Source organism: Aotus nancymaae, unplaced genomic scaffold, assembly GCF_030222135.1.
Source record: "Aotus nancymaae isolate 86718 unplaced genomic scaffold, 86718_ANA_hifiasm-v0.15.2.pri h1tg000016l, whole genome shotgun sequence".
Classification (NCBI taxonomy): Eukaryota; Metazoa; Chordata; class Mammalia; order Primates; family Aotidae; genus Aotus; species Aotus nancymaae.
In genome coordinates this window covers 2,275,332-2,288,300 of record NW_026988428.1, presented here as the reverse complement: position 1 = coordinate 2,288,300, position 12,969 = coordinate 2,275,332, and the positions used below count along the sequence as shown (strand labels likewise).

At 36.6% G+C, this 12,969-nt stretch overlaps 1 protein-coding gene across 2 annotated transcripts in view; it reads left to right on the top strand.

The window, feature by feature from the left end:
- TMPO (thymopoietin) overlaps positions 1–11,738 on the top strand; it is a 35,326-nt gene extending 23,588 nt beyond the window's left edge. The window contains exons 5-9 of one of the 2 annotated variants that reach the window (XM_012469296.3): positions 5,565–5,684; positions 5,783–5,878; positions 6,285–6,395; positions 7,409–7,497; positions 8,965–11,738. In XM_012469296.3, the coding sequence (XP_012324719.1) occupies positions 5,565–5,684; positions 5,783–5,878; positions 6,285–6,395; positions 7,409–7,497; positions 8,965–9,250 (702 nt within the window). In that variant the 3' untranslated portion in view covers positions 9,251–11,738. The remainder of the gene's footprint in view (positions 1–5,564; positions 5,685–5,782; positions 5,879–6,284; positions 6,396–7,408; positions 7,498–8,964) is intronic. The other variant, XM_012469297.3, reaches the window with a different exon arrangement.
- Positions 11,739–12,969: the final 1,231 nt, after the last annotated feature.

The following is a 12,969-nucleotide window of genomic DNA, read 5'->3' as shown; positions in this document are numbered from 1 at the left end:
CATTTATTTGGTGAAGAAACTAGGTCGTTAAAACTAGGTCGTTAGAGAATTTCCCAACATTCTGGATTTGGCAGTTGCTTCTTTATGTCATTTAATTTGCTTTTCTCTGCGCTTCATTTTCATAGAGTGGGTTAGACCTGTAGTGAGCTATGCAGTAGACCTTTCTGTGATAGAAATGTTTTGTATCTGTGCTATTCATTACAGTAGCCACTAGCTGTTGACTACTTGAATGGTGGCTAGTGTGGCTGAGAAACTTAAGTTTTAATTTTTATTTAAATGGCCACATGTGGCTAGTGGCCTACTATGTTGGATGGCACAGATCCAGAGGGTTGTTCAGATCCACGTTCAGTTTCTTTCACAAGAATACTTAATAAATGATGCTGTGGCCTTCCTGTTACATCGTTTCAGGAGGTATAGAGTGTCTTTTTGATTATGCCAAAATTAGAATTGGTTTAGATGTCAAAAGCCTAATCCTTCCATTATAAAGCCACATTGCCCTTTCATTTAGTGGTTCTAACAGCCATTGATGATTATTGCCTAGGTCTATTTTGTAAGTAAAAGTAAGCTTTAATTACTTTTTTTTAATTTGAGATGGAGTCTCCCTCAATCAAAAAATGTTGATTTTTCTCACTTTTACTGAAATTCCTCTATAAACAATTTTTCCTTACAAACTTCATAGTTTACTTGAAATAAATTCATACAAGAGAACTAGGAGAAATGCTTTTCCCTTTTATCAGTTTTCAAATTAAATTATTGATGTCACTTCAAAAGGTGATCAATAAAAAAAATTGTGTGTGTCAGATGCTCTTGCCCAGGCTGGACTGCAGTGGCATGATCTTGGCTTGCTGTATCCTCAACCTTGAGCCCAAGGGATCTTCTTGCCTCAGTCTTCCAAGTAGCTAGGACCGTAGGCACACACCACCATACCTAGCTAACTGTTGTATTTTTTATAGAGAGAAGGTTTTGCCACTTTGGCAAGACTGGTCTGAAACTCCTGGGTTCAAGTGATACTCTAACCTTGGCCTCCCAGAGTGCTGGGGTTACAGGCATGAGCCATTGTGCCTGGCCAATTTTTTTTTTGAATACTCTAGTTTTTTTATGTATTGAATTTATGATCAGTTGTGGTCATTATTCTTTTTTCATGTTCACATTGTACCATCTCTAGCCGTTAGGGATTACTAAGTTGGTTCCTGTATTTTTTAATTCCCTCCCCCATTTATCTTTGATAGTTTCTTGTTTTCTTGAACACTAAGATGTCCCAGACTCTTGTATACTTCCTGTATCATACCTGGAATCAGCCATGTTTCCAAGGAACCCTGATCCTTTTAATAGAAAATACTATATGGAGGCACAACAATTTGGATGCTATCCTGTTCATTCCTACTGGTTGTCATTGTTTCTGGGTCTTTTTGTAGATAGTGCTAGGTAAATCATTAATTCATGGTGATATTTCAAATTTACAAATACAGGCTAATTTTGGGTGTTATACTTGTATCTTTTTTCTCTTATGCTGAATATCTTGGTTCTTCAAATGATATTGTTACTTATGTTAGTATCACAACATATATGTGTTTCTAAATAATACAGTATTACTACTAAGAATAAGGCTGTTAAATGCAATTTGGGATTTTGTTTTCCTTGTCTTTAGGACATATCCCACTAGAATGTAAAGTCAAACTACTGTGCTTAAATTCACTTGAAAGGATTTTTTTCTTTGTGTCATACGGCCACCAACTTAATATATAGTTAGGTTTTTTTGTTCTGTAATATTAGGATTGCATTTTCTTTTATTAATTTTTTTTTTTTTTTTTTTTTTTTTTTTTTTTTTTGAAACGGAGTTTCGCTCTTGTTACCCAGGCTGGAGTGCAATGGCGCGATCTCGGCTCACCGCAACCTCTGCCTCCTGGGTTCAGGCAATTCTCCTGCCTCAGCCTCCCGAGTAGCTGGGATTACAGGCACGCGCCACCATGCCCAGCTAATTTTTTTGTATTTTTAGTAGAGACGGGGTTTCACCATGTTGACCAGGATGGTCTCGATCTCTTGACCTCGTGATCCACCCGCCTTGGCCTCCCAAAGTGCTGGGATTACAGGCGTGAGCCACCGCGCCCGGCCCTCTTTTATTAATTTTTAATTGTGTTGAGAGTATATATGTAGTTCTGTGTAGGCAAAGTAAGGTAGAGTCAGAATTCTGGCTTCTATCCTTTTCCCTTCCATCTATAGATAACCATTTTTATTAAGTTTTGGTTTCTATTTTTGTTTTTGAAAATATAAGTAAATATATAGATTTATATATGCTTTCCCCTTACATAAAAGGCAACCTGCTTTGTACCTTTATTTTTCTGTTTTTAACCTGAACACATATCCTAGATATTACTCCATTTCAGGATGTAGCCATCTTCCTCATTGCTTTGGACAACTGCAGTTTATGTGTTGCATTTTATGGATGCGCTGTAATTTAACCACTCTCCATTTGGTGAATATTTGAGTTTTTTTCAGCTGTCTTGTTACGAATAATGCCAGGAAGAACCATGAGCAGCATTTTACATGTGTCATTGCATGTTTTTTGCCAGTTTATCTTGGGGATGTCTGCAAGTAAAATTGCTAGGTGATCTCACCATTACATTCATCTGCATATGAGTTGAAGCATTTCTCATTCCCACCAGCAGTATCTGAAAGTACTGTTCTTTAATGGAGGAATATGAGGCTGTTTTTTTGTTGTTGTTGTTTAAATTTAGTATGAGTAACCATGTTGGTCATGTTTTACTTAAATTGATAGTAGGTTCTTTAGATTAAGGTGGATTTTAATTATCTCAGGAGCTTTAGGAATTATCTATGCCCAGGCCCTTCTAGAAGAGATTCTGATTTAATTGGTTATGGTAGGGTTGGGGGCATTTGATTTTTTTTTTTTTAAGCTTTCCTTGATGATACTGTGCCACAGGATTGAGAATCTCAAATTATAAAACTATCCTTTCAAATATTTAGAAATTGGACTATTAAAAAGTATTTACTCTGGCCAGGTGCAATGGCTCACACCCTCAATCCCAGCACTTTGAGAGGCTGAGGAGTGGGTGGATCACCTAAGGTCAGGAATTCAAGACCAGCCTGGCCAACATGGCGAAACCCCATCTCTACTAAAAATACAAAAAATCAACCAGGCATGGTGGCTAGTGCATGTAATCCCAGATACTCAGGAGGCTGAGGCAGGAGAATCGCTTGAACTTGGAGTTTGGAGGTTACAGTGAGCTGAGATTGTGCCACTGCACTCCAGCCTGGGTGTCAGAGCTAGACTGTCTCAAAAAAAAAAACAAAAATTACTTACTCTATGTATGTCTTAATATGTTTACAAATTTCTCTTTGGGAGTAATTTGCATTCAACAAATATTTCCTAATTGATAAGATAAGGAATCCAAAGATTCAGATTGTGACTGAAAACTCTTCTCTCTTTTTTTTGAGACGGGAATTTTGCTCTTACTGCCCAGACTAGAGTACAATGGCACGATCTTGGGTCACCACAGCCCTCCGCCTCCCAGGTTCAAGCTACTCTTCTGCCTCAGCCGCCCCTGTAGCTGGGATTACAGGCATGTGCCACCATTCCCCAATCATTTTGTATTTTTAGTGGAGAAGGGGTTTCTCCATGTTGGTCAGGCTGGTCTCGAACTCCTGACCTCAGGCCCATCTCAGCCTCCCAAAGTGCTGGGATTACAGGTATGAGCCACCACGCCTGGCCTCAAAACTCTTGTGATGTCAATTCCAAATATAGATAAATACAAAACCATGATTTATGAGACTATGTCTGTAACTTGCGTAGTATTTTTGTTTTTGGTAACATTACTTCCAGCCATTTAGGCATATTTGTTGGATGACCACTCATCACAGGATTGAAGTTTTTTTAAAAATCTGTCTTTAAATTTCATAGACACTGACTGAGACATAAAACTATCAGTTAGTAATCTAGGTTAAATATTAGCTTGAAAACAAAAGTGACAACAGAGACACATTCTATAATACTAATCGTTGATGGATGTTTTCTTTCTTTTTTTTTTTCTTTTTTTTTTTCTTTTTTTTTTTTTTATTTATTTGATGGATGTTTTCTAGTTAAAATAATTTAAAAGAATCATCTGGTAATAGTGGGTTCAAAACTGAAAACCTTGCTACTAGGAATGTGGAATTTCAGGCCCTACCCAAGAGCTACAGAATCAGAATCTGCATTTTAACAAAAGCTTCAAATGACTGATAGGCACATTACAATTTAAGAACTGATCTAATGGGTTTTAAATTAGTATGTAAGAACTGCTGGATTTTTTGTAAATGAGGAATGATCAGTGAAAGAAATTCTGGGATTGGCTGTGTGAGGCAGCTCACACCTGTAATCCCAGCACTTTGGGAGACCAAAGTGGGCGGATCACGAGGTCAGGAGTTCAAGACCAGCCTGGCCAACATGGTGTAACTCCATCTCTACTAAAAATACGAAAATTAGCCAGGCATGGTGGCAGGCGCCTGTAAATCCCAGCTCCTTGGGAGTCTCAGGCAGGAGAATCTCTTGAAACCGGAAGGCGGAGGTTGCTGTGAGCCGAGATCGCGCCACTGCACTCCAGCCTGGGTAAAAGAGCGAAACTCTGTCTCAAAGAAAAAAGAAATTAATCTGGGACCGAAAGATAACAGCTATTACTTTTCTGTCTTTCCGTAATGACATATGAATAGCATTGAGATTTGAAAGTGACATTAGGCTTGCATATTTATTATAAGAATGACCACATGGGTTTTGTGGCTGCCTAATTTTTTATCTATTTCCAGGAAAAGTTTGACACCTGTGAATTCTTTAGTGCAAATAAGCTATATGTGGGATTATAATTTAAACTGATTCTACTATAATGATTCTAACCATACTGAAATAATGTTTAGTCTATGCTAACAATTATAAAAGTTTGTGTGTGTGTGTGTGTGTGTGTGTGTGTGTGTGTGTGTGTGTGTGTGTGTGTGTGTGTGGAGATGCCGGGGAACGAACCCGGGGCCTCATACAACAATTATAAAAGTTTGTATTTTTGTTTTAAAAGGAAATTAACTTGTAATAGATGACTTTGTTCTAAGTCATGATCAGTCTGCTTTTTGTTTGGACAGATGTAGCTCCAATTCTAGAGCCAAATAGCAAACAGTGAGTCAAAAAGGGAACCAGTGATAGTTGATGTACTTTTTTTCCATCATTTTTATGATAATTTATGAGCTAATACATGTGGATTCTTTAGTGTATTTACCACGTTTTAAGTGTTTTCTGAAACAAAAAGTCAAAAAGGAACTGGTGATAGATGTGCGTTTTTTCCCATCATTTTTATAATTTGTGAGCTATTATAGGTGGATTCTTTAGTGTATTTTACCACTTAAGTGTTTTCTGATGCCTAAATATCAGTTCAATTAATACATTTAGGAATATTTAGAGGGCATAGCATTGTTTGTAAATGCTGGCATTTGGAGGCTTTTATTTTATGGCTTCTCAGTGTGCCAGTATGGCCTTTATTACAGTATTTGATGTTAGAATATGACTTTTTAATGTGTTGATGCTTGAATAGAGCTATTCTCAAGCTGGAATAACTGAAACTGAATGGACAAGTGGATCTTCAAAAGGCGGACCTCTGCAGGCATTAACTAGGGAATCTACAAGAGGGTCAAGAAGAACTCCAAGGAAAAGGGTGATGCAAGGCTTATTCCTTAGAATTGGGTTTTCAGATTGGTAGGGTTTTAGTATTATTTTATATTTATTGTTTTTGTTTTGTTTTCAAACTAACAGGTGGAAACTTCAGAACATTTTCGTATAGATGGTGCAGTAATTTCAGAGAGTACTCCCATAGCTGAAACTATAATGGCTTCAAGCAACGAATCCTTAGTAAATATGTTTCATAAACTATACAAGTGGTATTCTTTGTAAATTACCCTTTAATTGGAGATGGGGAGGTGGTATATTTTGGCAAATCTCAAATTTACATGTTTTTTTTTTTTAAGTTCTAAACTGATTTTCCCCATATAGTTCTGAATTTTAGAATTTTTCTATAATATCCAATTTATGTACAGACATTTGATTCATGTACAAGAAAGTATAAGGATAATTTTTGTTAAAATATTTGAAGAATGAGGCTTCGTATATGAAGCACGGAGTTGTGTTTGTAGCCGCTGTTGCTTAAATCTTTACTAAGGGAAAATTTCTAATATTACAGAGATAAAATATCTTTTTCTTTTTAAGTTCTGTGTTATGTTTGGATAATTCTGAGTCTGAATAATTTGAATCTTGGCAGGTTGTCAATAGGGTGACTGGAAATTTCAAGCATGCATCTCCTATTCTGCCAATCACTGAATTCTCAGACATATCCAGAAGAGCACCAAAGAAACCATTGACAAGAGCTGAAGTAAATGAATATAATTTAGATCGATGATATCATTGATCTTTCAAAGAGGAAATATTTATATTTGTTTTTTTTTTTTTTTTTTGGAGTGGGAGGGAGCAGAGCTTTCTTTATTGGGTGGTGTGTGTAAATATGCATATATTATTATTTTAAGGACACTTTTATTATTGAAAACAAATTAACTAATATAGTATGACATGCTAATACTATCCTTTTGCTTACTATATCCCTTTTAAGCTCCAGTTTTCAAGGGAGTGGTCATTTGTGTGCTGCTTACAAATATGTTCTGTTTGTCATGGATGCAAGTTTGAAAGTGCTGCTGGGCTGTGAGGGTGGCTACACTTTATTTTGTTGACGGGTCAAATAAGAGACTTTAAGGTTACTTTACGTGGTGCTGGAATGGGTTAACTCCTGTATAATTAAGCTTGAAAGTACTAACTGCATGGTGCATATTAATTTGGATGAATCCTTACAAAAGGAGCTGAAACATTTATTTGTTCTGGACATAAAGGTAAACATAGCAAAACAACCTAAACATTATTCTTTATTTTTTAAATTTGGGCATATTGCATTGACTCTATAGTTTAAAAACATAAAATTTGCTAAAGGTTCATGTTAATTGAGTATCTTCTGAATTTTATCTTTTATTACAGAATTCTTAAATGAAGAAACAATATACTCTTAATAGTGAAAAACATAGAAAATCAATGAGGGAATTAACACTGCCATGTTAGGTTACTGAATTTTTTTCCCCCAGTTAATTTGAATGTGTGGCAGTTTTTCACCCTAATAACCACATATATAAGGTATCTTTATATTAAAGAAACTTGAAGAGAGCCTTGGAAACATGTGGATACCTAGATAATACTTTAGAAATGGCAGTTTTAAAATCTGCCAAATGATAGAGTTTAAGGGCATTTTGTTCTCTAAAACCTTTATTTAAAATTATGTTTTAATTATTGTGCGTTTACACTAAATTTTAATTTGTGATTGTTTGTTTCTTTCTTTCTTATTAGGTGGGAGAAAAAACAGAGGAAAGAAGAGTAGAAAGGGATATTCTTAAGGAAATGTTCCCCTATGAAGCATCTACACCAACAGGAATTAGGTATTCAGATACATTGAAATGAATACTAGTGTATTCTAGTAGGGAATCTTTATTTTTAATTCTTCATCACAAAGTTAATGTACCTCTGTGCCCAGAATTAAGCTATTTTTTTGGAGTCAGGTACAATAGTGCATGCCTATAGTCCCAGCTACTCAAGAGACTGAGGCAGGTGGATCGCTTGAGCCCAGGAGTTTGAGACCAGTCTGGGCAACATAATGAGACTCCATCTACTCCCTGACTCTTAAATAAATAAGTGAATGAACTGTTTTTTGGGGGAGCAGTTTAATTGCCCTAAGCCCACCAGTAAATATCCTTGAAAGTTGAATGAGTTTCAAAATTAACTTTGGTAAAAGGATTTTAAATAAATCATTTACTTACTACTTAATTTATATTTTAAAATCTAAACAAAAATCTAGTAAGAAATACTTTTTCCCCCAAATTTCTCTTTTCTAATTGAAAATGCTGTATTTATATATATATATTTAATATATATTATATGCATATATATATATATATTTTTGGTTTTGTTTTGTTTTGTTTTGGGGATGAAGTCTTATTCTGTTACCCAGGCTGGAGTGCAGTAGCATGATCTTGGCTCACTGAAACCTCCACCTCTCAGATTCAAGCAGTTCTCCCACCTCAGCCTCCCAAGTAGCTGGGACTACAGGTGCATGCCACCACAGCCAGCTAATTTTTGTATTTTTAGTAGAGATGGGATTTCACCATGTTGGCCAGGCTGCTCTCGAACTCCTGACCTCATGATCTGCCTTGACCTCCCGAAGTGCTGGGATCATAGGCATGAGTCACCGCACCTGGCCTGTATATCTTAAATTTTAACTGAAAGAAACAAAACCAAAACTATGTTTTGTTTTTCCTCTTTACTCCTAAACATTAGCTTTGAAGAGCCTTTAAGAAGGCAGGTTTAGTGACTATCCATGTTTTGAATATTATTTTCTAATAAAGAATGCATTTAACTTTTTTTTTTTTTTTTTTTTTTTTTTTGAGACGGATCTTGCTCTGTCGCCCACACTGGAGTACAGGGGTGCAATCGGCTCATTACAACCTCTGCCTCCCAGGTTCAAGCAATTCTGCCTCAGCCTCCTGAGTAGCTGGAATTACAGGCACCCACCATTATGCCCGGCTAATTTCTGTAGAGACAGGGTTTCACTGTGTTGGCCAGGCTGGTCTTGAACTCCTAACCTCAGGTGATCCACCCTCCTCAGCCTCTCAAAGTGCTGTGATTACAGGCATGAGCCACCATGCCCGGCCCATCTAACTTTTAAAATAGAAAATGTGTAGAAGTTTTAAATAGGCTGACTGACCTCACTGCTTTATATGTATCAATTTTCTACTGTTATGTCAGAGAATGTGCTTGGAATTAGGAGTGGCAATGACATTTTATGTTATTGCTCTAAATCATGTCTTTATCTAAAATTATTTTTCTCTTCCTCCTTTCACTCCCAACAGTGCTAGTTGCCGCAGACCAATCAAAGGGGCTGCAGGCCGACCATTAGAACTCAGTGATTTCAGGATGGAGGAGTCTTTTTCGTCTAAATATGTTCCTAAGTATGTTCCCTTGGCAGATGTCAAGTCAGAAAAGACAAAAAAGGGACGCTCCATTCCCGTATGGATAAAAATTTTGCTGTTTGTTGTTGTGGTAGTTTTTTTGTTTTTGGTTTATCAAGCTATGGAAACCAACCAAGTAAATCCCTTCTCTAATTTTCTTTCTGTTAATGCTACAAAATCCAACTGAATGGTATCTCTTTGGCACAGTCAACTTGGTCTCCTATTTTTAATAACAGTGTTGAAAAACATTTGTGTATGCTTGTTGACTCCAAGAACTAAAAATAATGTGATTTTGCCTCAATAAATATAGTATTCCATTGAAAAGCAAACAAAATATATATAAATGGACTTCATTAAAATGTTTTTGAACTTTGGACTAGTAGGAGATCACTTTGTGCCATATGAATAATCTTTTTTAGCTCTGGAACTTTTTGTAGGCTTTATTTTTTTAATGTGGGCATATTATTTCATTTTTGAAAAAATGTATATGTTTTTTGTGTATTTGGGAAACAAGAAGGGCAAAACATGGTAGTATAATGTGAAGCAACACATTTAAATACTTAGAATTCTTACAGAAAAGATTTTAAGAATTCTCTGCTGAATAAAAACTACAAACGTGAAACAATGAAATTCAGTTAAGAGGAAAAGTAACTTGGTTGTACTTTCTGTAACTGCAACAAAGTTTGATGGTGTTTATGAGGAAAAGTACAGCAATAATCTCTTCTGTAACCTTTATTAATAGTAATAATATTGTTGCAGCCCTATCGTACTTTTTAAGACTTACAGTATCATGAAAGTCCTACTTCAGTAAGACCCATTTACATACAATTGATTTTTAGCAGAGATCATTTAGCGTAACATACACATATTTTAGAGAATTGTTAGCTAGCTGTATATGTTTTAAAAAGCTGTTAGCTAGCTATAAGGCTGTAACACAGTCAATCCAGTTTGCAACCAAAATATGTTTTGGATAAGTAAGTGTATGTATGTTTGTTTAGAAGTTAGATATTGTAAACACTGGTCTTATGTTTCATTTAGATTCATTATTGCATTGTCTTGTTACCAAAAAGAAATTTTGCCAAGTTTTTTCTGCCCTATTTCCCAGCATAATTTGATTAGAAAGTACAAAAAGGGCCGGGCGTGGTGGCTCACGCCTGTAATCCCAGCATGTTGGGAGGCCCCCATGGAAAGATCACAAGATCAGGAGATTGAGACCATCCTGGCCAAAATGGTGAAATCCTGTCTCTACTAAAAATACAAAATATTAGCTGGGCGTGGTGGCGTGCGCCTGTAGTCCCAGCTACTTGGGAGGCTGAGGCAGGAGAATCGCTCAAACCTGGGAGGCAGAGGTTGCAGTGAACCAAGATCACAATACTGCACTCCAGTCTGGCAACAGAGCGAGACACTGTCTCAAAAAAAAGTACAAAAAGTACTTGCTTTTATTTTACATCATATGCAGTAGTTAATAAAGTTGTATACTCTGAATAAGAGGTGGGCATTATGATTTTTTTGTTTTTAAATTTTATTTTTATTTTTTGGAGACGAAGTCTCACACTTGTCACCCAGGCTAGAGTGCAGTGGCACAATCACAGCTCACTCCAACCTCTGCCTCTTGGGTTTAAGCAATTCTGTCTCAGCCTCCGAGTAGCTGGGATTACAGCTGCCTGCCACCATGCCCGGCTAATTTTTGTAGTTTTAGTAAAGTTGGGGTTTTACCATGTTGGCCAGGCTGGTCTTGAACTCCTGACCTCAAGTGATCCATCCTCCTCGGCCTCCCAAAGTGCCGAGATTATAGGCATGAGCCACTGTGCCCAGCTGGCATTATGATTTGTGTACTCTTGAAATGGTTCTTTGTGGTTGATTTTTTTTTTTTAAGCTGAAACTTACCTCATGAATAACCTGGTTACGTAAAGTAGTAGGTGATGAAAATTTCAATAGAATTAAATAAGACGTAAACATTTTAAACTGACTCATTTGAGTTTCAACTTTACAGTCATTGACCATAAAGCACACTAAAAATGTAAGTTATTTTTAAATATCATCTGAAATAAAGATACTTTTTAAAAAGGAAGAGGCTGAAAATGTATATTTAGACCAGCATACAATTTTGATTTCAGTTAGCCCTATTCTGATATTTAGCTTTTATATATTTTGTACACATTTTCACATACTTTGCAATTGAGATCAGAAAGACTTAGAGGTCTTTCTGCAGAGTGTACAGGTCCTACAGAGTGAGTGGGAAGCTTACTCCTAGATCAGAAATGTTTGCCTCTCTGAGTAAAAGTGTTTCTTTGAGATGAGCCATAGAGGGGGCACCTTTTACTCAACTTTTCTTTGTTTTTAAACTTTCTTTCCCATATTGTTTTCAGTCTTTTGTTTATAATTAGAAATTGTGAGGAGCTTCATTTAGTGTTTAAAAATGTGGGGAGATAAATCAGACTTAACATGTATGTAAGATCAATTCACTTAAAAGTATGGTCCAAATAGCAAAAATAGGACCAGGTAAAACATGTAGTCATTTTTTAAAAACATGTACTCGGTCTTTTGTGTGTGTCTGTTTTATTCCATTAGAATAAATGTGTCGTTGATGTAAATGCAAAGCATTTCTTCCTGATTAAATTGTAGATGTAGACTTTACAATATAATTCAATAATAAAAAAGTAATTAACCTCTAATTTTGTCGTTGCAATAAATGATTTTCAGATAGCACAAACTATGATTTCTAGATAACAATTCTTATGTGGTACTTACGGATTACTTGGTTTTCTTATTTCAGTTTGTTCATACGTTTTACTTCTAATCATAATCAGGTCCTCATTTGTTTAAAGGTAAGCAATGTGTAGCTATTATACTCGCAGAATGACGTTAGGAAGCTCTCCAAGGCACTCTCCTACTCTACGGTATAGTGATTGCTACTTGTCAGTCTAGTTCCTTTTTCCTACAAGTTTTACTGTATTTACCTATGACCCTTATGATTGTTAGTCTTGCTTTGAGATTAAGCCAGTGTCACTGTGATACATCAGGACGCTGTGCTCACAAGATGAAAGTGCCATTCTGTCTCCATTCATGTGTCCCCAGAGGTGATTTTACTTAAGAGTGTTTGTCAAGGTAGTATAGACACCATAATTAATTAGAAAGCAAATCGCATCAAAGGCTTAAAACAACAGTAAGTTTTATTGCATACTTACAATGTGCCAGGGACTTTTCTGTGTGTTTAATATGTATTGTTTCACTCCAGCCTCATGATAGTCCTATGGAGTAGGCATTTTCTTAATTTCATTACAAATGAGAAAATTGATGGTTAGAGATGTTAAGAAATTTCATTATGTTTGCACACAGCTGAGAAGTGATGGGTCTGGTTGCATATAATATGGCAGAGGGAACCTTAAAGACCAATTCTCTGTTTCCATGCTTTAAACCAGTTTTTCTGTGTTCAGCCCTGCTCTTTTCACAACTTTGGTGGTATCTCTTTTGAACCGCTGAAGGGTTCTTTTGGGTAAAGTAGCTCACTCCTAGTTTTTTGTTTTTGTTTTCTTTGAGGCAAGGTCTCACTTAATCTTTCTCTGTGGCTATTTAGATTTAAACCTTCTGCCCAGGCATGGTGGCTCATGCCTGTAATCCTAGCACTTTGAGAGACTGAAGTAGGTGGATCACCTGAGGTCAGCCTGGCCAATATGGTGAAACCTTGTCTCTGCCAAGAATACAAAATTAGCTAAGGCAGATGGATCACCTGAGGTCAGGAGTTCAAGACCAGCCTTGCCAACACGGCAAGACAATTTTATTAGCCAGTGTGGTGGTGGGTTCCTGCAGTCCCAGCTACTCAGGAGGCTGAGGCAGAAGAATCACCTGAATCTGGAAGGCAGAGGTAGCAGCTGAGATCATGCCACTGCACTCCAGCCTGGGCAA